At 54.3% G+C, this 24,117-nt stretch overlaps 1 protein-coding gene across 1 annotated transcript in view; it reads left to right on the top strand.

The window, feature by feature from the left end:
* The window catches only part of TEAD3 (TEA domain transcription factor 3), a 24,893-nt gene extending 1,048 nt beyond the window's left edge, over window positions 1–23,845 (top strand). The window contains exons 3-16 of the mRNA XM_012559530.1: window positions 57–112; window positions 3,684–3,688; window positions 9,671–9,916; window positions 12,132–12,196; window positions 18,533–18,595; window positions 19,660–19,671; window positions 20,766–20,903; window positions 21,013–21,062; window positions 21,620–21,681; window positions 22,440–22,573; window positions 22,797–22,970; window positions 23,177–23,317; window positions 23,397–23,549; window positions 23,732–23,845. Of these exons, the coding sequence (XP_012414984.1) occupies window positions 57–112; window positions 3,684–3,688; window positions 9,671–9,916; window positions 12,132–12,196; window positions 18,533–18,595; window positions 19,660–19,671; window positions 20,766–20,903; window positions 21,013–21,062; window positions 21,620–21,681; window positions 22,440–22,573; window positions 22,797–22,970; window positions 23,177–23,317; window positions 23,397–23,549; window positions 23,732–23,845 (1,413 nt within the window). The remainder of the gene's footprint in view (window positions 1–56; window positions 113–3,683; window positions 3,689–9,670; window positions 9,917–12,131; window positions 12,197–18,532; window positions 18,596–19,659; window positions 19,672–20,765; window positions 20,904–21,012; window positions 21,063–21,619; window positions 21,682–22,439; window positions 22,574–22,796; window positions 22,971–23,176; window positions 23,318–23,396; window positions 23,550–23,731) is intronic.
* The last annotated feature ends 272 nt before the right edge of the window (window positions 23,846–24,117 follow it).

Below are 24,117 nucleotides of genomic sequence, written 5' to 3'. Positions count from 1 at the left end.
CCGCACATTCCGGCCAGCCCCCTCCCCACGACCCCCCTCCCCGGCCCCCCTCTCAGCTCCCTCGGGCCCGGCGGAGCGGCCCGGCCGGAGCGCCCCCCCGAGCTCGGACCAGGTAAGCCGGGCGAACGCCGGGAGGAGGCCCTGCTGGGAGAGGAGGTTTGGTTGGTCGGTTCTGGATGGAGGGGGGTAGTCGAGGGGGGCTGGAGCCCCGAGCTATTGTCCAGCCTGAGCCTGAGCCCCGGATCTGGGTGCCGGGAAGTTTGGAGGGAAGGGTGAGATCTCTCCGGGAAGCCCCGCCCACTACCACCCCGCGATCGGGACGAGTTAGTTCGGGGAGGTAGGGGAACCGGGAGAGTGTCCTCCGTGCCATCACTTGCCCCGCTTGTCCGTGCTTGCGGTGTCAGAGCGAGGGTCTGGGGGCCACACGGTTCGGGGGGCCTGCTAGCGGGGAACTCTTACCCAGGGCGCCCAGTCCTGGGCCCCGCCGCCCTTTGGACTCCCGGCTCCCGGCCCGCGCTCTCCCGGCGCCGGCTCAGCCCCAGCTTCACGCAGGCCTCGGGCCCGGCCTCTCGGCGCCCTGGCCGGCTCGGGCGCGCGGTGCCCGCGGCTGCGCTAGAGTGGGGAGGGCGTCCGGGAGCAAAGCTGCGAGTCCTGAGCATTAGCCCCCGGAGAGTCAGGGGCTTCAGTTTCCCTGCATATCTGTCTCCTGCGTTGGGGTGGGGGTTCGGGGTGCCTCCAGCGCCGAGCTCGGTCAGCCGGGTTCCAAGGGGGCTGGATTTTGGGCCTTCTCTTCGTCGCACTTCCTCAGGGCCCTTGTTTAAACTTTAGAGGGTTTGAGAGCAGCTGCCCCCCCACCTCCCACCCCGGTCCCCGCCATTGTCTGTCGTGTCCTTTACTCCTGCCTGGGGAGGGAGGGCCAGGAGGTGCCTTCCTGTGTCTTGTTTCCCAGCCCAGCCAGGCCCTAGGGCAGTGTCATTGAGACCCTATCCTGTCCCCTTTCCAGGAAAAGGGCCCTGATTCAAAGCCCAGAGATCGTTTCGGGGCAAGGGGGAATGAGGCCTTGGCGAGGGCTTCTCAGGGGCCGCCTCTGTCTGTGTCTTCCCCCTCTCCAGGTAGAGGCAGAACCAGGTCAGGCCCGGACTTGTAGTCCAGGAGAGTAGGGGTTGGGGGTAGGGGCTGGACACAGCCTCAAGGGGCTGGTGCCCATGGCGGCTCTGTGTATCTGGTCTCCTGCGGCCTAGTTCTGTGTACACACGCTCCACCCCAATACAGGGGTAGCACACCTCCATGGCAGGGATGCTGGGGGCAGCCTGGGGCAAAGAGGGAAAGTGGAGCTCCCAAAAGGTTGGAGATTTGGGGGAACTATGTCCCCAACCCTTCCAGATTCCTGTAGCTCCCTTTCCAAGACCCCTTCTCTAGGGCGTGCCCCCCAGGACATGGATCTGTGGTCTTCTGGTTCCCTGCCCACTCTGTGGGCAGAGGATGGACAGATGTATCTTCACAGGACTAGGCTGTCTGGTGAAGGTGACTTTAGGGGTCCTGGGTGCCCCCTCCTGAAGGAGGGCTGGGAGCCAGTGGGAGTCTCAGCCTCATGGGCCTTCCCTGACTCCCTGGGGAAGGAGCCATAATTAGTGCTCATTAGCACATTTGGGCTGGCGAATGGCTGAGTAGGATGGTCAGTGGTTGGCAGGAGAGAGCTGTCTGGAGTGAGCAGTCTACCTGGACTATGTGCATCAGGGGCCCTGGGCCCTGCTGTCCACCCTCACCCTCAAGTTTGCAGACCCTGGTACATATACCCTGCCAGTTGGGAAAACATTAAAACCACGGGGAGACATCTCAACCAGGGCTTCAAACCCCTGCTGAGAATTTGCATTTCTGACAAGTTCCCAGGTGATGCTAATGCTACTGGTTAGGGACCAGTTCTGAGAGTCTCCAGTAGAGCAGTGGTTCTCAAAATATATTATACATGAGAATTACCTGGGGATCTTGTTAAAGTGTACTCTGATTCAGTATATCTGGGATGGGGATGCAAATTTTCAGCAGGGGTTTGAACCAGAAGGAATCTCAGCTGAGGAAGTCAAGAAATTAGGGATCTGTTCCCAGCTGGGGTTTCACCAGCTATGTCATCTTGGTCCTTTGGGCCTCAGTTTCCCTGCTTGGAATAGATGACTTCTCAGGTCCCTTTTCTCTGAGCTCCTCTGCGAGTCCCTGTCTCCCAGTCTGCCTTCCTTCTCCCATTATGGAATCTGAACCTGGTAGGGTCTGGAGAGGAGGATGAGGTGATCGAAGGAAGACAGGGAGGACAAACCGGGGTGGGGGGGTGACTGAGAAGCAACTAGATCAGCTGAGTTGGCTGCAAAGGTTGCAAGCAGCAGGTGTCCAGGGACAGGGTGGCGGGATGAAGTTGGAGAACTTGCCCTCTGAAGTGGCAGTAGGGTCTGGCCCTAGTGGGATCTGGCAGGGCAGATGGCACAGATGGTGGTCAGAGGCCACTTGGATGGCCAGTCCCCCTGCCCCACTCCCGGACCCCTCTGGGGGTTCTCCTGAGGGTGAGTGTGGAAGCTGGCAAGGAATAAAAGCTGTCAGTCTTGCCCACTTCCTCCTTGCTCAGGAAGGGGAGAGGGGTCAGCTCACAGTAAGAGGAGAGTGAAGGAGGTCCCTGGTTGTGCGAGGCCAAGGGAGGGCTCTAAATGCTCCAGCTTTCTCTGGAGGTGGCCAGGAGGTCACTATCTCTTCTTCCCACAGAGGTCTGCAGAAGCTGTGGAGTCCAGGGGGTGACCTTGAGGATCAAGGTCTCCACGGACCTCTGGGGCAGCCCTGGGGCCTTGTGGGGAGCTTCTCTAGTCAGTTAGGGAGGTCAGCAGGTCACACTCAGCCCTGTCCCTATAGTGTTGTCCTACCCTCCCCTCCTGGTGTTGTGCCAGGCTGAGGGATGTCTGCAGGAGAGGCTGCTGCCCCTCTGGGGAGGAGGCTGAAGGGGAAAGGGCTCTGCTTGTTCCCTCAGGGACCCCACAGGGAGCTAGAGGCCAGGGCCAGAGAATTCCATCCCTCTACAGATCCCCAAAGCCTCAGCCCTTGGGGTTTCCTAGAGTGCTGATTGTTTCCTGTACTCCCCGCCAGGCCTGAAAGGACAGGAAGTGATAGAGGGAAATGAGAGGGAAACTGTGTGTGACACTGGATGTGTGTGTGAGAGAAACCGCGAGTGGGACATTCCGTGTATGTGAGACTGTGTGGTTCTGGACATGCGTGAGAAAAACAAGGTAAAAAGTTTGTGCGTGTGTCTGTGTGATACTGGTTAGATACATGAGTGAAACTGACATTTTCTGTGACTTTGTGGCCTTCATGTGTGTAAGAGAAACTGTGTGACATTCTCTGTATGTGACTGAGATTGCAGATGTATGAGAGAAACTGTATAGGGGACGTTCTTAGTGTGTGACTGTGTGTCACACTTCATGTGTATGTGAGAGAAACTGTACAGGTGATGTTCCCTGTGTGTGATTGAGTATCACAGTCTCTATGCGTATGAAGGAAACCATATGCTTGACCATCTGTGTATGTGCCTGGGTCTGACACTGGATGTAGTTGCAGTGGTGTTTGTATGTCTGAGAAGGTGTTTATGGGACACTATGATTGTATGATGCCGTTTGTGGCTATATATAACGCTATATGCGTGACAGAAGCAGAATGAGTGACCTTCTGTGTGACCTACGATGCTGTGGTATGACCACTTATGATGTGAGACGTGTGAAACAGTATGTGAGATAGGCTCAGGTCTGTGAGAAACTGATGACCTGTGTGTGTGACTCTACATGACACTACATATGAGAAAAACTATGTGAGAAACTCTGTGTGATGCCATGATACGGTGTGTGTGTGTGTGAGCGAGAGAGGGAGAAACCATTGTGACCCTGTGGACTGTATATGGCATGGTATATGTGTGCTGAGAGACTGTTGTGATAAGCTGAGTGTGAAATAAGGTGTGTAGGTGAAACTGTGAGCACCGGAAAGAAACTCTATGTGCAGTGCTGTGTGCGAGGGAAACTGTGTGGGGTGTGACTGAGAACAGTCACCCCTCTGTGGGTGGCCACTATCTGAGATTGTTTGGGACTGTCGGACAGTGTGGGTGACATCCTTTGGAGCTGTGCCAGAGAGGGTGTGGGATATGGTGAGACACATATGGGGGCCTGTAACCCTGATGCGTATGGTCTCTACGTGGAGGACCATGAAAAAGTACCATTAAAAACAGAAGGAAGGAGAGAGGTGCAGGTAATAGTATGAGAGAGGAGGGGCAGGGAGACATTGTGACTGTCATGGAGGGCTTACTTGACTGAGTGACTGGTGGCAGCTCAGTGGGTGACCCAGAGTACAAGGAGGCTGAGGCGTGGCCCACTGATGTGTTAATTGAGAGAATGACACCAAGAGTTACCTGTTGGCTGCATCCCTGCCACCTCCCCCAACTTGTCCCTCACTGGATCCCTGGCCCTGGCTTGGAGTGGGACAAGATGAGGAGACAGGACGGAGTCCAGAATGGAGCCTGAGGGCTCTGAATCTACACTCGCCACCCCCGACACACACACACCCCTTCACTGCTCTGGGGGGAGGTGACAGTAAGGTTGAGCTTTGGAGAAGAAAGGGGGTACCCCCCTTGCTCCCTGAGAAGCCCCTTCCCCAAATAGTGATGGTGGGGGGAGTGGGGAGTGGCAGAGAGCCTTGAGTCCCAAATTGGAAGCACATTAGTAGGCGGGGGAGAGGGGAGGAGGCCCCCACCTCCCTCCTAGTGGGCTCTGCAAATTGCTTCCTCCTGTAAAAATCTAGACCCTGCTCCAGGGAGGAGGGTGCTGCCTCCCCAGCCTGGCAGGGTGTGGCCACTTGGCAGGGTCCCTCAGGAGTTCTTGGGCTGGAGGTGGGGGAGGCAGGCACTACCCCACCCCCTCCCCAGCTCCAGTCTGGTCCCTGGGAGCCTCTGGCAGCTGGAGAACAGCTGGGCCCGCTGAGGGGGTGGGTAGGGAGGAGGAAGGGAGAGGCAGAGAGGGTGGGAGGCTCCCCTAGCCCTCACAACTACCCTCCCCATCCCCACTCCCCTGGCTGGTCAGTCCAGCCCAAGTTTGGGGGCAAGGGCTTCAGGATGCAACTGCTGATTTTACCCATGTTCCCCCACCAAGAGTACTTTGGGGGTTGGTGTCCCTGCAAGAGTGGACAGCTGCTGGCCACTGAACCCTGTAAGGTCACTGCCTCAGCTTGTCCTCCCAGTGGGGCTGGCACAGTGGGAGGGAGGGGGGTAGGGATGTACCCACCTGCCCCACTTGCCTGGTCTGTGCCCCCTCCAGGGCAGCAGCTCTGGGAGAGGCCCCACTTCAGTCCTGTGCTTTCCTCCTCCTTGGGAGGGAGAAGTAGGGCTGAAGGTCTGGAGCCTACAGGGCCCCTGGGGTGGGGGTCCAGGGCCCCTGCAGCAGCCCCAGCTCTGGCCTCACTGCCTGGAGCTGTCCAGCCAGTTCTTCCAGCAAGTCTGGCCCCAGGGTGGGGAGTGGACAGCCAGGTGCCCCTTACCTCCCCCAGGGCCCCAAAGCCTGCTCACGTAGCCTCCTAGCCCCCATCCCTGTCGCCACACAGGGCGCCTTCTGACCCTGAGGGCTGAGGGCCCTGGAGAGGGGAAGCAGGTGTGGCAGAGTCAGGCTGAGGTGCAGGCAGAGTGAGCTCCCAGGAGGGCTGCAGCCCTGTTGGCGGGTGTGCAGGTGGGACATGTGAGAATGGGCCCTCTGTAGAGGGAGATGGCAGCAAGTGGGACAGAAGTTGGGAGGTCCTGGACATGGTCCTATGGTGACTGACCCCGGCCCCCAGCAACAGCCTCCCTGTCACTCTCTCCCTATGGGTCTCCGCTGACCTCTGGGTCTCCCTGTCCCTTCCCTTCCTCTGTATCTCTGTCTTTGTTCCTCTCTCTCCTGGTTTGCCCCTTGCTCACTGCTCTGTCTGAGTCTCTTGGCCTTTCCCCCTCTGTGCGTGTCCCGTCTCTCTGGATCTTGATCTGTGCCTCCGCCTTTCTGGGTCTCTTTCTTCTCTCTCTCCCTTCTTCCTTCACCCCACCCCCACTGACGCTGTCTGTAGAGCTGATGTCCTCCCCAGCATGCTGCCTGTTCTGTCTGTCTCTCTCTGGACCTCCCCTTCTCTGGGTCTCTGCCTCTCCCAGTGAGTCTCACTCTGTGGTTCTCTCTCCAGGTCTGTCCTCTCTCTCTCGCTGGGTTGGTTGTTTTTTGTACTTTACTCTCCTGGGCTCTCACCATCTCTCTTGTTCTTTCTTCTGTTCTCTTATCAGTCTGTCTCTCTGGGTCTCTCCATTCATCCTTCTCTGTCTCTCTCAGTCTGGCTCCCCTCTCTTTACCCCGACCCCAGGCTCTCCCCATTTCATGTTCCCTTCCCTCCTCTTCCTTCCCTCCTGTCTGTCTTAGGCCCCATCCCACCTCAGTCTCCACCCCCCTGCCCCTCACTTGTGTCTTCTCCCTCTCCCCACCTAGCCCAGCAAAGCAGAGGTTCTAGACACCCGGGCAAGTGTCAACTAGCAGCCTGGGGACTGCCACCCTCCCAACCCCTTCTGCACAAGGAGGGGATGAGACCCTACCCTGGGCTGAGACCGTCACCCGAAGATGGCGTGCCCTCTTGCCCCAGCCAGCACCCATTTGATTCCTTGCCCCTCCCCCATGCCTGAGTCCCGCATTTGTCTCGGTACAGCCCTGTCAGTGTCCCTGTGGGCCTGCAGCCTCCTCCCTTACTCCAGGCCGTGTCCCGTGCTTTGGGATCGAGGAAGAGGAGGCTGGGCAAGCGCCGGGCCTTGCTCCCCATCCCACAGCAGTGTCTCTGGGAAGACCAGAGCAAGCAGCCCTCGTCCCTCACACGTACCACTCCCACCCCTCCTGAGGGATGCGGTGGGGACAGAGACCTCAGTTCAGCCCATCCTGGTGCTGCTCCCGCTGCGATGGCCCATGTGAATGCTTCGCCTTGGGGGGCACAAATATTCTTATTTGGGTGTCACCCTGGGCACCCACACATACTCACACATGTGTGCTCTTGTGCATGGCTGTGTATGGGGTCACCTGCGGGCCACTGTATTGGTGCCCCTGCCCATAGGCGTTTTCCTGGGAAGCGAGGCATAGTCAGCAGAAGGGACGGTGGTGGTGGTGGTGGTCCCGTTTCTCTCCTTGACTCGTCCTGTAGCCGCCCCCTCAGCTCCCCTCCCCCTCACCAGCTGCCAGCGGTCCCAGCCAGGGGCAGCCCGCCCCGCCCCCCCCCCAAGTCTGTCCCAGCTCCCAAGCGCTGCTGTGTTCGCCATATTTGGCCACAGTGCTCCCGCGGGGGGCGGGGCGGGGCTGACATCACCCTGAGAAGGGGGGGCCACGGCCTGGATGAGGGGAGGTGGGCAGAGACTTGGGGGAGGCAGGAAAGTTGCTTTTAAAAGTCTAGGGCTGCCAGGGCCCCCCATGTGACCGGGCCCCTGCTGCTCTGAGGGAGGCCTCAGGAAAGGATTTGAGGGGAGCTGAGTTGAAGACTCCACTACTAGGGATCCTAGCTGTTGTAGCTTCTCCTCTGCCTCCCCTCTGACAGACCCACTGTCACCTGGAGAGGCCCTGTATCTCAACTACCTCAACATGGGAGTCCCTGGGCCACCCAGCAAACCCCTGCCCCCTTACATTTGTATTCCAGGAACGTTGCCCCAGGGGCTAATGAGAGTACACGAGATCTAGATCTAGCTACAGGCTTCCTGGAGTGAGGGACAGGCTAGGGGTAGGGGCACCCTGAGCATGGCCCTCTGTCCTGTCAGGGGCACAGCTTCCTTTCTCCCCGACTGCCCACTGTCCACAGGAGAAGGTATTCCTGGTGGCCTTGGGGACCTTATAGTAAGAGCTGTATAGCAGTGTGGGGGTCCTTGAGGTTGCTGCAGCCACTTGGGCTAAAGGGAACCCCTGGTCTGGACCCTACTTGTCAGAATCAGGGTGGTTGCCATGATAGCTGGACCATCTCTCCCTTTAGGGATAGGGTTTCTCAGCCCTAAACCCTTGCCCCACTTGGATAAGAGACTGAAGCCAGACTGCCTGGATTCAGATGCTAGCTCTAGCACTTAGTAGCTGTGTGTCCTTGGACAAGTTACTTAACCTCTCTGTACCTGGGTTTCCTCATCTTTAAAGTGGGAATAATAATAGTGTCTACCCCATAGGGTGATTGTGAGGATTAAATGAGTCAATGTGTGCAAAATGCCAGAACAGTTCCTGGAATACAGCAGGCACTATGAGTAGTAACTACATTAACTCTAAACTCTACATCTGTCTGATTGTACATTCAGGCCCTCAGACCCTCTCATTCCACAAGAGACCCCCTCTCAAGCCTCCCTCAACAATTAGGAGAATCCAACCCCCACCCACTCAGCAAGACCTGGAATTCATGTCCGAGGGGAAAGAGTTCTCCTCGCTAGCATCTACGGGGTTCCCTACCTCATCCCCTGCCCCTGCTTTCTAGGAGCCCAGCACAGAGTCCCAGGATCTAGCCATCATGGGCTCTAAGACACTCCAAGACCCTATACACATCAGGCTTATGAGCTCTGAGGCTGAAGGGGGCTTGGGGTGGGCTTGTGTGTGTTGGGGGGACTGGCTGGGTGTGGTCTAAATTAATAATCCAGCCTCTCATATGCAGGGAACTCTGCAGAGTACTGGCCCATCCTCAGTGTAGGACAGGGCAGGGGCAGGCGTGTGGGTGGTTTATGGGCTGCTGTGGGGCTGGGGAGGTGCAGGAACAGGAAGTGGGATAGAGGGAGCGGGTGGGGTTGAGCAAGGCTGTTGGCCCAGCACCTTCTCAGCTGCTCGCTCATCAGCTCCTTCTCGAAGTTCCTGGAGCAGTTCCTGCCCCAACTTTAGGTTCCTTAGCTGGGATCTCCTTAGTTGTCAATTTGGGGAGGTTGAGACCATGCGCTTCCTAAGTCAGAAGCCCCCTCATCCCTCAGCAAGGTCACACTGATGCTGGGGAGAGAGTTGAAAGATGTGGGTCCCTGGTTGGGAATCTAGAGGAGGAGCCAGCAGAGTAAGAGCCCAGGAGCCCCTCTGAGAGCCACCGAAACAGCTCTGCCCCATCCTGTTCCTCCTCTCTTTGCTCATCATGATGCCTTTGGTACCTGCGTGACCTCATGAGTCTCAGTTTTTCTCATCTGAATAATGAGGCATCACTCCTTGCCGTCTCTGCCTTACAGTTGTGTGAGGATTGAATGAATATGAAAGTGCTTTTCTCCCCCAAAAGTGCTGTGTAGATATTAGGGACTGTTGTTGTTGATGATGATGGTCACCTCCAGTACCTTCTTGAGTGTTATGTGCCAGGCGTTGTGGTTAGCACTTTGTCATGATCTTATTTAAATTTTAGTTCTTACCAACCTCAAGGAGACCCTTTCCTCCTTTTATGGGACCAGGGCTCAGAGAGGTGAAGTAGCTCACCCAAGGTCACACAGCTCTGAATAAGCATGACCTCTGATGACCTCCACCGCACCCTGGAGCACCTGCCCCAGGGGGTGGGGTTGGGAGTGGAGGGGTGGGCTGTGGGCGGAGGTGCAGTATGGGGTGGGGGGGTGGGGGCTGGGGGCCAGTTTGGTCTGAGAGGATGCTGGCCCTAATCCCTATGTGTCTGTCCCTCCCAGGCTCAGGCTGCCCAGTGGGCTCAGGCCCAGAGCCCAGAGCAACCAGCACAATAGCGTCCAACAGCTGGAACGCCAGCAGCAGCCCCGGGGAAGCCCGGGAGGATGGGCCCGAGGGCCTGGACAAGGGGCTGGACAACGATGCAGAGGGCGTGTGGAGCCCAGATATCGAGCAGAGCTTCCAGGAGGCCCTGGCCATCTACCCGCCCTGCGGCCGGCGCAAGATCATCCTGTCGGACGAGGGCAAGATGTACGGTGCGTGTGGGTAGGCAAAGGGACACTGGACAGGCCTGGGGGAGGTGGCCTGACCCTCCTCGCCCATCCTCCTAGCCCCGCCCCCTTCTGCTCTCTGCCCCTCACCTAACCGGTTTGGTGAAGTCCTGCAAAGAGGCTGGAGGCTGCCAGCCCGCCATGGGCGAGTCTGGGCGTGCAAGCCTGTGTGTCTGGATCCTCCTCCGCCCCGCTGCCTCCTCATAAACAAGCCAGGCTCGCCACCTCTGCCAGAGCGCGGCCCACACCTCTACATCGCGGCTGCTCCTCTCCCTCCCTCCCCCCACTGGCCTGGAGGTTTCAGGATGACTCAGTGGGCCCAGGAAACTGGGTCAGTCCAGCCTGCTGCAGCTAGGGCTGGGAGAGGGTCCCTCCTCTGGGAGGAGGTTGGGAAGCCCCAGGGGTGAGGCCTGGGTGCGACTTCCGTACCGAGCCATTGTTCCCACTGGGCAAGTTCCCAGTCACCATCCAGCATGTGTTGAGGGACAGTGGGGCTGCCCAGGTGGTGGGACGCCAAGTGTGACAGGGCCTGTGGGGGACCGGTGGGGCTACAGGGGTGGTGGGAGACCAAGTGTGACAGGCCTGAGGGGGGAAGAGCTAGAGAGAGAGGAGACTCAGTCACTCCTCAGAACCCCCCCGCCCCGGTCTCTGCTGCTCTTCTGGCCACTCTGCTTGCCACCTTGCCCACCTCTTGCCTCCAGAAGGGAATGTTCCCTCTTGTCCAGCCCTGAGAGGGCTCTTCCAGAGCTGCATTTTTGGGATAACTCAGCCCTTCTGGGCCTGGCTTCTTGCCAGCTCCCTCCAGCTATCCCTAACAGCCTGTGGCTGGGTGAGACAGGCCCTTGGCCTTCCCCTCTGGCATCCAGGGCCATGGCGTGCTGGAGGGAGGCAGCTTGGCAAAATGGTTTGGGCACCCCAGGTCCCTTGCCCCTGCTGCCTTCGCCAACCATGCTCGCTCTCAGAGCCCCACTCATGGACAGGCAGATGTTCTCGGGCGCCTTCCGTCGGGCGGGGGCTGCCTGCCCCCACTGCTACCTCCCAGATGGCTGGGGCAGCCCCACAGGGTATTTTTAGACAGGGCAGAGGGAGTGGAGTGGATAGGGGCCTGTGGGAAGGGAGGAGCAGCAGGGCTGGTTCTGTCATTGGAGAGGAATTTGGAGAATGTGGCCCATTCTGGGGAGGCCATAGGGTTGGGGGACAGGGGGCCTGGATTTGGGGGGTGAGAGGTATATGCCCTAAAGATGCAACATACACTGAGCCATGTGTCCCTAGCACCTTCCTCATGGTGCTGAGCCGCTGGCCGCTGGCCAACTTCTTCCTGTACCCCAAAGGCCCTCAGGTATCCATGGTGCTGAGCAGGACCCCAACTCCAAGGCTAATTGACAGCTAGGCTGTCTCTTACAGGGTGAGAGAGATACTGGTAACCGGTGACATGAGGTGACAAGCACAAGGACATGGTGACATGCTCAGTGATACATCTCAACACAGGCTGTCAGAGCAGGAGGCATGCTGGAGACTGTCCAGTCCTCCCTGCCTCTCATCAGAGAAGAGAAGGGACTTGTCCAGGGTCTCCCTCCATGGCAGGGATAGAGCTGGGACAGGACCCAGTCCAGAACTCTTTCAGACACTCATGGGGACACGTGCGGAGATGTCCACCACCTGGGGAGGGGCTCGTTCACGCACGCATGCGTGTGCACACACACGCACACTCAGAGACTTAGAGTTGGCAACATACACAGGGAGGGAGGCAGCACTGCTGAGGGCTGGGTGTGAAGGGTGCTGTGCCAGGAGAGGCCCCCCTTGGCCCACGCATACAGCCAGCTGTCCTGCTGACCTACGGCCACACCTGGCCCTGTCTGTCTGCAGGGAAACCTGTCAAGGCCGCTAAACGTTGTTCCACCCTTCCCTCTTCCTCCTCTGCTCCTGAAGCTGCCCCTGTGATCCCCCACCCGCCCCCTCCCCTGTGAGCGGCTTCCCAGGTCCTACAGGTGGCTGGGGGCGGTGGTGGGGAGTGCAACACACACCCTTTGCCTGCCCTGCTTGTGCCTCCTAGGGGGCAGTTGGAGTGAAGAGCATCGGGGAATGAATAAAGAGCAGTGTTTTGAGGAGGGCCCTGGTGTGGTTTCCCTGGGGTGGGGAGTCTTCAGCCACCGTCTCCACCCTTTGCCCACTCCTCATTTTTTCTCTCACCCCAATCTAGGTCGGAATGAGTTGATTGCCCGCTATATTAAATTGAGGACAGGGAAGACTCGGACGAGAAAACAGGTAAAGAGACAATTTATGCTGTGGCCCCTCTGCCCACACGTACACCCTCAGCGGCCTCATTCAGCCCCTCGCCCCACTCTTCCAGGGCTGCCTGTCTGGAACTGCCCCTGTCTCACTGTGCCTGCACTCTGGCCCATCACTCCTAGCCTCTGCCCCTCCCTTGCCTCAGCTTGGCTCCCGTCCTCACTCATCCAAGCTGCTTCATCATCCTTCCCACTTCTCTTAGAGAGATGGCCCACTATCCCAGAGAAAGGGGCATCATCACCTCTGACTACCCACCACCCCCGCCCATGCCTTTGCTTCAGGGACTATAGAGAAACCCCATGGGCTTCAGAGGCAGCTACATGGTTCCTGCCCTGAGGAGCCCACTGATCAATCAGGGAGATAGACAGTTAGGTGGGCAAGGACTGGGCAAGACAGGGAGGCACAGCCCACGATCAAGGTGTGTGCAGGGCACTGTTAGACACTCAGCTAACCCAGACCTGAAGGGAGGGCTGGGAAGGCTTCCCAGAGGAGGTGACACATGGGAAGCGTTTTTTTTTTTTTTTGTGGTAAAATATATTTAACAAAATATTTGCTATTTCAACCATTTTTATGCATACAGTGACATTAATTACATTCACCTTGTGCAGCCATCACCACTGTTTCAAGATGCATTTTTTTTATTTTTTTTTTAATTTTATTGTACTTTAAGTGAAAGTTTACAATTCAAGTTAGTCTCTCATACAAAAATTTATACATACATTGTTATGTGACCCTGTTTGCTCTCCCTGTACTGTGACAGCACACTCCTCCTCTCCACCCCTGATTTCCCTTCAACCAGCTCCTAACCCCCTCTGCCTTCTCATCTCACCTCCGGACAGGAGCTGCCCATTTAGTCTCATCTGTCTATTTGAGCTAAGAAGCACACTCTTCACAAGTATCGTTTTATGTTCCATAGTCCAGTCTAATCTTTGTCTGAAGCATTGGCCTTGGGAATGGTCTTAGTTCTGGGTTGACAGAGAGTCCAGGGGCCATGCTTTCTGGGGCTTCTCCCATCTCAGTAGGACCATTAAATCTGGTCCTTTTACTAGAATTTGAGTTCTGCACCCTACTTTTCTCTTGTTCCGTCAGGGACTCTCTGTTGTATTGCATTTCTGAAAAAAAATTTTTAATGTCGTGAAAATATATCCAACAAAACATTCATGAATTCATCAAGATGCATTGTTAAGAGGGGATGGTAGTTAGCCAGGCAGAGAAAAGGGAAAGGGTCCTTCCAGGCTGAGAAGTTACACAGACAAATAGTAATCATGGTGAACCCAGAGCTTACTGTAGATTAATTTATTGAGTTCTCACAGCAACCTTACAAGATAGGTACAGTAATGATGTCCATTTTGCAGATGAGGAAACTGAGGCACGAGGAAGTTAAGTAACTTCCTCAAGGTCACTCAGCTGGTAGGTTGCAGATCCAGAGTTCAGCCCACTGGGCAGGAAAGAACCCTTAGTCAGCAGTGTGGTCGAGGGAAGGGAGGAAGGGGTGAGAAGACCGAAGAGATGCAGCTGGGGGCCACAGAAGGGTAGAGAGGGATGGCCCTGGGGCAGCACAGGGAATGGATTGGAAAAGGCCAGGCAGAGGTGGGAAACTAGCCAGGAGGCAGAGGCAGGGAGTTGGATCAGTGGTGATGGTGGCCTGGGAAGTGGCAGTGGAATGGAGAAAAAGTGGAATGGAGAAAAATGATGATTTGAGAGATGATCGGTGGCCTCGGGTCCAGGGAGGGTGGCATGTGGCAACAGGAATCCAAAGGAGGAGTGTGTTGGGGTGAGTTCCACTTGGGGTGCCTGGGAGTCATCTCTGAAAGGCCTGGAGCTGGGAGAGGGAGGGCTGGAGGCTGGCACCCAGAGCCCGAGGACAGCCTGACCCCCTAACCTCTGGGTCTGGGTAGGATTTGGACCACACGCCCACATTCCGCAGGTCCCTGTGTATGCATACAATAAGCTTGATCTATCCGACCCCCTCTTCAAAAGAAGGTTCTGAGGCCCCACCCAGAGTGGGAGGGAAAATGATCCCTCATTTGTTTAAGCATTTATTAACCACCCTCCCAGTTCATGTGACACAGCATTTATTCATTCAGCAATTTATTGAGCAACTACTATGTTCTAGGCACTAGGGATACAGCAGGGAACTGGACAGACCAGGGCCCTGTTTCCTGGCAGCCTAGAGCTACAGGAGAAGTAGTACCTGATGGGTAAGAGCCCAGACTCAGAGGTCAGACCCCTGGGCTCAGTGGTGTCACTAGGGGAGTGTGGGGGTGAGGACCACACCTGGTGACACTGTGAATGTCACTATGACTGTCTACAAAAAATATCCCAGTAGTGCCTCTCTGCGCTTAGCAACCATCACAAAGACGCCACAGCTCTCATCTCTGCTTTCTGTGCTTCTGAACTTGGCAATTTGTTTCACCTGGAAAAGCCCTTGTCCCTCCTTCTAAAAATTGCTGAAAGTATCTACAGCATAATGCAGAAAGGAGCCGTGGTGTTGCAGCAGTTAAGCGCTCAGCTGCTAACCAGAAGGTCAGCGTTTTAAACCCACCTAGTGGCTCTGCAGGAGAAAGACCTGGCGATCTGCTCCCATAAAGATCACAGCCAAGAAAACCCTATAAGGCAGTTCTGCTCTGTCCTATAGGGTCCTCATTCTGAGTTGGAATCCACTTGATTGCCCCCAACGACAACATACCTGTGGAACAGGGTTTTCTTTGTGATGTTAATGAGGCCATATCCGTGTAGGGTGTATCTTAAACCAGTCATTTTTGAGATACAAAACAGCAGATTAGGCACAGAAGCAAAGAAGTACAGATGGGGAAAGATAGATGCCACATAGAGATCACCAAGGAACCAAGGAACAGAAGCTAAAAAGAGATGAGGATCTTCCCCCAGAATCAACAGAGAGAGAAGGTCTTCCCCTAGCGCTGGTGCCCTGAATTTGGTCTTCTATCCTCCTGAACTGTGAGAAAATACATTTCTGTTGGTGAAAACAAAGAAAAATCCCTTTAGTTAGTTATAACAATAAAAACATTTTTCATAAGCCCAGCTTACATGTATCAATATACCTATAAGGCTAAAACTCTATGCTAATTTACTTTTTGAACCTTCTAATGCACTCTGATCAGAGCTGTCATTATTACCCACGTGGTTTCGTCTGCACGTGCTGCAAGCTCCGCTGTTTGCATTGCTCCCAGTGTTTTTATGGTTGCCGATTTTGTCAAATTCTCTGGTGTCTTAGCTACAATATTGTGGTAGTTAGTATTTGTGAACCTATATCAATAACTTTTTTGAGAATGAAGTAATAATTAAGGGAAAAGAAGGAGTGGTATGCGGGAATTACAATTTATGAATAACATTAGTACAAAAAACATGACTAAGGATTCTGTTTGGTCTGGTACAGGAGGAGGTCCCAGGGGGGTGGTGACGCCATGAGTCACCACGCTGAGTGACACCAGCCCTAGTGACGCCACTGCCTGTGGGCTCAAATGCAAGCTGTACTACCTGGAGGACCAGTGCTTTCCTCCAGCCTCCGCTTCCTCAGCCATTAAATTAGTTACTATGTGAAGACACTTATAATAAGCACTGTATAAAAATTTACTGCTTCTGTTGTTATTATTACTGTTTGTGGCACAAACAGTCTTCACTGAACTACTAACCTAAAGGTTAGCAACTCGAACCCACCCAGCAGCACCGTGGAAGAATGGCCTAGTGTTCTGCTTCTGTAAAGATTACAGCCAAGAAAACCCTATGGAGCAGTTCTACTCTGTAATACGTGGGGTTGCCATGAGTCAAAATCGACTCGATGGCAGCTGTTTTTTGTTTTGTTTTTAAGTTGCTGTAAGGGCTTTGAAGGTCCCTGGGTTGTGCAAATGTTTTAGGCTGCTAACCTAAAGTTTGGTGATTCGAACCCATCAAGCAGCACCGCAGAAGAAAGGCCTGGTGATCTGCTTCTGTAAAGATTACAGCCAAGAAAACGCTATGGGGCAGTTACTCTGTAACACCTGGGGTTGCTGTGAGTTAGAATCGACTTGATGGAAAGGGTTTTTGTTTGTTTGTTGTTAATAATCCCTAGCCAGGAGCAGAGCACCCTCAGCCTACCCTGCTTCCCCCAGGAGATGTATTTACAGGAAACTGCTTGTCAGAGCAGGAAAGGGCCAAGGGATTGCAATGCTCAGTCACTTTGTCATGCAGGTGAAAGAACTCAGGCCTAGAGGTGGGACCTAGCCCCAGCCTCTTAATTCTTAGTCCAGCATCATTCCTGCCCCTGAGAAGGTTGCCTGTACTTCGAGGTTTTACGAGCCAGCTGTCGGCAAGCTCAGAATTTAAAAAACCCTTGCCTTTAATCATTTTGCAAGGCCAAGCCTCTTTAATGTTCATCTTCTTTAGAACTGTGGATTTTTATATCTAATATCCCCTTTAAAGGAGACCCAGCCTATGGTTGTAAAGACAAGTCACATCTTCATGTGTCACAAAAAGCAACCAGCTGACAAGCAAGATTTGTTTGGTCATTTTTATTTTTGGTAAGGAAATGCAGTTTTAGGTTTTTTCGGATACAAACAGGTGTAAGTCCCAGGTAACTTTCAGCTGTCACAGTTAACATTTGAGATGTCTACCATCTGGAGGTGATCTCTGTGCTAATGGTTTAAAGGAGAGGCCCGGTAGCATAGCTTGCTGGTAAAGCAAGTGGGCTCTGGAGTCAGATCGCCTTAGTTCGAATCCTAGCTGTAGCACTCAGCTGTGTGACCTTGGATTAAGTTGCTTAACCTCTCTGTGCTTCCATTTCATCATCTATAAATGGGGATAATATTAGTACCTACTTCTTAGTGTTGTGAACATCAAATGAGTTGGTTTGTGTAAAGTGGTGAGACCAGTAGGATCAGTGCTCAGGAAATGTCAGCTATTGTCATGAAATGAAGTGATTAGTAATTTTGCTGGGTTATGAGTCTGATTCCTATGTGCTGTGGGCAGTGTAAGGAGCACTCAGTTCCTAACCAAGCATCAGGGGCTTCCCAGGGCCACATACATACTAACTTCCAGTCTGTGATTAGAAGGAAAAAGAAACTGTTTCTCTGTGGTTATAAAAACAACTTGTAAGGAAAGCCGACAACAGTCACTTATAACACAAGTGTGAAGCAGCCTATAGGATCTTGTGTTTCCTGGTGAAAGCTGTGCCTTTTGGGTTCTCCCAGGCTCAGGGTCAAGTCCTTGACAATGTCAAAAGTCTGCTGTGCAAGCCAGGCTTGCAAGCCCATGGCACGCACCAAGAGCCTGGGTAGCTCACGTTTGCCAGGGAAAGCTTCAGGGAGGAGGTTGCTGGGGAAGAAATGTAATTAAAAGCACCTACTGTATACATGTGGGTGCATTGGTGGTTCAGTGGTAGAACTGTCATGTTTCATGCAGGAGACCAGGGTTCAATTCCTGGCCAGTGCACCTCATCCGCAGCCACTACCCACCTGTCAGTGGAGGCTCCCATGTTGCTGTAATGCTGAACAGTTTTCAATGGAGCTTCCAGACTAAGAAAGGCTAGGGAGAAAGACCTAGACATCTACTTCTGAGGATCAGCCAGTGAAAACCCTACGGATCACAATGGTCTGATCCTGTTGTGCATGGGGACACCATGAGTCAGGGGCCAACATCAACAACACTGTATACATACATATAGTCGCATATATTAGTCCAAGGAAAAGGAAGGCACGCTGGGGAAGAGCTGTATGAGCAAAGCAGGGGCAAGACCAGGGCTGGCTTAACAGGCCAGCAAGCTGTTGGTGTTGATGGGAGGATGTAGGCAGTGGTACGGGGAAGAGCATTAGTAAAGAACATGGCCTTGATGCACTCATCCAATGCTCAGCAGGAGCACCATGGCCATTTCTAGCCTCTCTGGTGCCAATTAGAAAAAGATGCCTCCTCCAAGGGCACCAATGAGAAAAAGCCCCTTTTTGGGAAAAAAAAAAAAAAATGCTGAGTGGGGAGATCCTCTGGGGTAGATGAATCCCTGCACCAGGGCACATAGCTTGGCCAGGAAAGCTTGGGCTGGATTTCAGCCCTCACTCGTGCCCTCTGGGCCAGGTGAACAACCTACACAAGTGTAGTTGGTGGCCCTGGAAGCTGCTGTAAGTTCTTGATCAAGGCAAGGCTGAGAGCAGAATTGGCAGGGCCAAGGGGTGTCTGCCCGCAGGGGCCCCACAGTCCCCCCACCACTTACATTTGGTCTCCCAGAGATGAGGGCTGGGGTGCCCCTTGCCTGTGGCTGTGCCGTGGCTGTGTGTCCTCACTGTCTGTGTTTTCCTCTCTGGTGGGACTCGGGGCTACCCCTAGGTGTCCAGCCACATACAGGTTCTAGCTCGGAAGAAGGTGCGGGAGTACCAGGTTGGCATCAAGGTACGTTGGGCACCTGGCTGGGGCCTCCAGCCCCTCCTCGGCCTCTACACTCTCTCTGCACGGCTCAGGCCTCCGCCTTGGCCAGCTCTCCAGCTCCATGTGCCTGTTTTCTGGCTGAAGCTCTGTTCTTGCCTCTCCTGCTCTTTCTGTTCTTTTCTCTCTCTCTCTTTCTCTACAGGTCTCTAGCCACTTGCAGGTTCTAGCCAGGCGGAAATCTCGGGAGATTCAGTCCAAGCTGAAGGTACGGGGTCCCCTTCCATCTGGCCTAGCCCTGCCATACACCCTCCCGGGCCCAGGCCTGTTGCTACTCTCTGACCCCAGCCTGGAGCAGGGAGAGGACTGGGGAACTATGAGAGGGCCTCGGAAACAGCGACAGCAGGAAGCCCAGAGGGGACTGAGCAGGAGCCCAAGGGGATAGCTATCCCTACAGTGAGGGAGAGGGAGACCATCTGGGGACCACTAAGGCCCATCTCTCCTTTTCTCCATTTTCCTTTTCCTTCTTCCTCCTAATTGCTGCTTGCTAATTGCACGGGGCCTTCAGGTGGGCAGGCAGGAGGCACTGGAGGGTGCTGGCTGGCAGGGCTACAGTGGCGGGCACCGTACCTTGAGTCAGACTCTTCGTCCTGGCTGCTCTGTGGCTGAGGATCTCAGAGCCTGGGGTTTATGGCCTGGGCCCAGTAGGCGGCGTCCTCTTCTCCCTACCCACAGCTGCCCAGCTGACTGGGCCTCCCACCCTCAGCCCCCCACACCTGTAGCACAGCTCCAGAGAACATGGCCAGACCCAAGGGGACGCCAGCTTGGACAACTGTCCAGGTCTCCAGCCAACTCCTCCCTTACCCCAGCCTTTCCAGGGCAACCTTAGCTGGCAAGCACTTCCTATGGGGGGAGGTGTTGCGGGGGGGCAAGGGTGGTCCACAGCACCTTGTAAGCTTTTCTGGCCTCTTCAGGAGCTGAGAGCCAGGCGAGCATTGGGTGGAGGGAGGGGAAGGCTGTGCCCCCCACCCTCACCTCGTACAGCCCTTCCTTGTGTCTCCTCTAATCCATCTTCCCTCTTTCCTTTTCAGGCCATGAACCTGGTAAGTAGCTCTGCCACTCCCCAGGCTGGGGTTAGGGGGTAGGGAGGAAGAGTCTTAGCACTTGGTATAGTATAGGATTTTCAAACTATGAATTGTGAAATCAATTTAATAGGTTGCAAAAAGCATTTTTTTTTTTTTTTTTTTTTTTTTTTTGTGAAAATATACACAGCAAAACCCACTCCCATTCCAGTTTGTAAACATAGTGATCAGTGACATTGGTTAAATTCTTTACATTGTGTCAACATTCCCATTATTTCTGTTCTACTTTTTTCACTTCCATTTACTTAATTTCTCTGCCTCCTAATCTGTGCTTTGAAATAACTGTTAACCATTTAGTCTTATACTTTTTTTAAAAGTAATGTAACAAAGGTGTTTTGGGGCTAAAGTTTAAAGACGGCAGCATTTTTTTTAATAACTTATTTTTTGTTGTTAAAAATATACAAAGCAAAACATACACCAATTCAACAATTTCTGCGTGTACAATTTAGTGACATTGATTATACATTCTTCAAGTTATGCAACTATTCTCACCCTCCTTTTCTGAACTGTTCCTCCCCCATTAACATAAACTCACTACCCCCTTAAGCTTTCTATCTAACCTTTTCAAGTTTTAAGCAGCATTTTTTAAAAAATGAAACACAGTGGTTCTCAAACTTTAGCACACATCAGAATCACCTGGGCTTGTTCAAATAGATTGCTGGGCCCCATCCCCAGAGTCTCTGATTCAGTGAGTCTGGGGCCTGAGAATTTGCATTTCTAACAGTTTCTCAGCTGATGCTGATGCTGGTGGTCTACAGACCATACCTTGAGAGCCACTGATGAACTAGAATAGAAAATATGAGAAATGTTGTGGTATGTATTGGGTTACAGAATAAAATAATTTCTTGCTGTGAGTTGTGGTCATAGGGATGACGTACACTTACGGGACAGACTCAGAGAGGGATAGAGACTCTCCTAAGAACACATAGCAGAGCCAAACTAGAATCCAGACCTGGACTCCCAAGGCCCTGATGGCCTGCTCAGACCTGCCCTCCTGCAGCAGAGCCCTGGTCTCTGGCCTGGCCCAGACCTCACCTTGCCCCTTCGCTCTCCAGGACCAGGTCTCCAAGGATAAAGCCCTCCAGAGCATGGCATCCATGTCCTCCGCCCAGATCGTCTCTGCCAGTGTCCTGCAGAACAAGTTCAGCCCACCCTCCCCTCTGCCCCAGGCTGTCTTCTCCTCTTCCTCACGGGTACAGGGGTCCTGGAAGGTGGGACTGGGGTGGGTTGTGTCTTAACGGCTGGGTGCTGGTGGGGGTCATGGACACTGAGGGCCCCCTTGGCTTTGTCCTGTCTCTGCAGTTCTGGAGTAGTCCCCCTCTCCTGGGACAGCAGCCTGGACCCTCTCAGGAGTAAGTATTGTAGCTCATCCTTCCCACATCATCTTCTTCCTCCTGGGAGCCAGGCTAGGCTTGCTCCCCAGCTGGATCCCAGCAACAGCTGAACAAAATTTTAAATCAAAAATAGAGGGAAGGAAAGCACAAGTAAAAAGAGCTAATCTATCTGTTGATTCCTGTGTTTGTTCTTTCATCAGCCCACTCATTCACTTATCATCAATCCCTTTGTTTATTTTTCCCTCAGTTAATCTTTGAATCAATCTCTCAGTTGTCCATACTCAGTTTCTTCAATTCTAAGACAACTTTCATTGTAAGACACACCCTCTAAAAGTTTAATGAACAGCTTTTCAGGATGGGGCTGGGGTGAGTGGGGTTGAAACGCTATATGAAATGTGAGATGCGGCAGGATTTTGTAAATGTTAAAATGTGAAGAAAACAAAAAGCTTGCGAGTTACCTTGTCAGCATGCATTTCTGAGCCTCAGCAGAAAGGCTCAGTGGCTCCCTATTGGCGTCTTAGATGAGGGACTGGGCCAGGTGGTGGCCTCCAACCAGACTGTGCTCTTGTTTGCAGCATCAAGCCCTTTGCACAGCCAGCCTACCCCATCCAGCCACCCCTGCCGCCGACGCTCAGCAGTAAGTTCCCCACACAAGGCTGCCGCCACCACCTCTCTCCCTTGGCACCTACACGTCTGCTCAGGAGAGCTGGGGCCCAACTCTCTGTGTGTGTGTGTGTGTGTGTGTCTGTGTCTGTGTCTGTGTGTGTGTCTGTGTGTGTGTCTGTGTGTGTGTGTCTGTGTGTGTCTGTGTGTGTGTGTCTGTGTGTTTATTTGCCCTGGGAGGGAGGGGTGCATGGCATCTATAGGGGGTGGGAGTAGGCCGGGAATAGTCCCTTTACCTTTCACAATGTCATTTCTAGAACTCATAGCCAACACACAGTTATAAGCACACCCACCGAAAAAGAAAATATTTTTATTTATATATGTGTGTGTGCCTGTGCATGTATACACACACATATATACGGATAGAAAAAGTCTCTGTAAGGAAATATACCAGAACTTACTTAACACGGCTTCACTCTGTCTAAGCGCTCAGATTCTGGGTGGTTTTTATTTTTCCCCTTTTTACTTCTCTGTGTTTTCTATTTGAACACATATCAGTAATGCAGTGAGGAGAAATAACTCATGTACACTCCCAGGGCCACCACACATGGTTGTGCAGGTAGTACACTGTGCAAGGACACCTGGCCCAGGAGGCTGATGGGAGTAAACATCCAACTTGTGTTCCTACTCAAAGGGGTGCCATTTTCTATTTGCACAAAGGCTCTGTGCAGCCTGGGACAGATCCGTATGTGACCACACACCCATGCAGATGTGGGTCATCTCACCCTCCAGGTTACGAGCCTCTGGCCCCGCTGCCCCCAGCTGCTGCCTCTGTGCCCGTGTGGCAGGACCGCACCATCGCCTCCTCCCGGCTGCGGCTCCTCGAGTATTCGGCCTTCATGGAGGTGCAGCGAGACCCTGACACGGTAAAGTGTTTGGGGGCAGGGCAAGAGTTCATGCAATCATAAGCGCACTCCAGTATGGTGACCTGTGGTCACAGCTCCTGGCTGAAGATGGAGGTCTCTCAGGGTCATGGGGTGGGGGTCGAGCCTGTTCAGGAAGCCACAGGACAGCTCTGTCCCGGTGCAGCAGCCCCCAGGCCTGCGCCCTCAAGTACTCTCCTGACCCTGTCCTGGGCCCTCCCCACAGTACAGCAAACACCTGTTTGTGCACATCGGCCAGACGAACCCCGCCTTCTCCGACCCACCCCTGGAGGCGGTGGACGTGCGCCAGATCTATGACAAGTTTCCCGAGAAGAAAGGTGGGCTGAAGGAGCTCTATGAGAAGGGCCCCCCTAATGCCTTCTTCCTTGTCAAGTTCTGGGTGAGTGCACTGGTCCTGCTTTGCTCCCAACACCCTCCCCCAGAGGTACAGCACCCCAGGCCCAGCCACTGACCCCTGACCTGCCCTGTGGCCTGTGGGCAGAGCGCCCGCAGAGAGATAGGTCCTGAGGGGACTCTGATGCGGCATGGCGGGATGCCTCCTTTGGCCTCTCCCAGCACGTGTCACCCTCCCTGCCCCACCTCCAGGCCGACCTCAACAGCACTATCCAGGAGGGCCCAGGAGCCTTCTATGGAGTCAGTTCCCAGTACAGTTCAGCTGATAGTATGACCATCAGCGTCTCCACCAAGGTGTGCTCCTTTGGCAAGCAGGTGGTGGAGAAGGTGGAGGTAAGTGGGGCTCTGGGTGGCATGATGGGGCTGGGAAGCAGGCCTGCCCAGGTAATGCCTTACCCGTGGCTCCCTGTAGACTGAGTACGCCCGGCTGGAGAATGGGCGCTTCGTGTACCGCATTCACCGCTCGCCCATGTGCGAGTACATGATCAACTTCATCCACAAGCTGAAGCACCTGCCTGAGAAGTACATGATGAACAGTGTTCTGGAGAACTTCACCATCCTGCAGGTGAGCAAGGTGGCAGGGGAGTTATGGGACAGCCACAGGCCAGGGGCCTCCAAAGGCGGGAGGCCAGTCCCATTGCTCAGATGAGGAAACTTGAGACCTAGAAAGGAGAAGGGTCTGCTGGGCCTCCCTCCCCTGTGGCCCTGTTCTGCCTGACCTCTGGAATCTTGCTGCCTGTCCCCTAGGTGGTAACGAGCCGGGACTCCCAGGAGACCCTGCTTGTCATTGCTTTCGTCTTTGAAGTCTCCACCAGCGAGCACGGGGCCCAGCACCACGTCTACAAGCTTGTCAAAGACTAGGGTGCCTTATGCCCCTCACCACCAGGATCCAGGACAAGCATCCTTTCCATACACCCACCTGGCACCCCTGGGGGGTCCAGGATTGAGGACACATCTGCCTGCCAGGCCCCAGGCCCAGGACCCAGGAGCCTCCCCACCTACCCCCACCACACACACTCCCTGCCACTGTTCTGCGCTTTCATTGTGGGAGAAGCCAGGAGGGCTCAGCGGTGGGGCAGCTTGCCCAGGCCACCAAACCACCAGCCCCCAGCTCTGCTCCACCTCGAATGACC

Source organism: Trichechus manatus, unplaced genomic scaffold (assembly GCF_000243295.1).
Source record: "Trichechus manatus latirostris isolate Lorelei unplaced genomic scaffold, TriManLat1.0 scaffold00261, whole genome shotgun sequence".
In the NCBI taxonomy this organism is placed as follows: Eukaryota; Metazoa; Chordata; class Mammalia; order Sirenia; family Trichechidae; genus Trichechus; species Trichechus manatus.
Note: the sequence above shows the minus strand (reverse complement) of the source record. Positions and strands in the feature narration are given on the sequence as shown.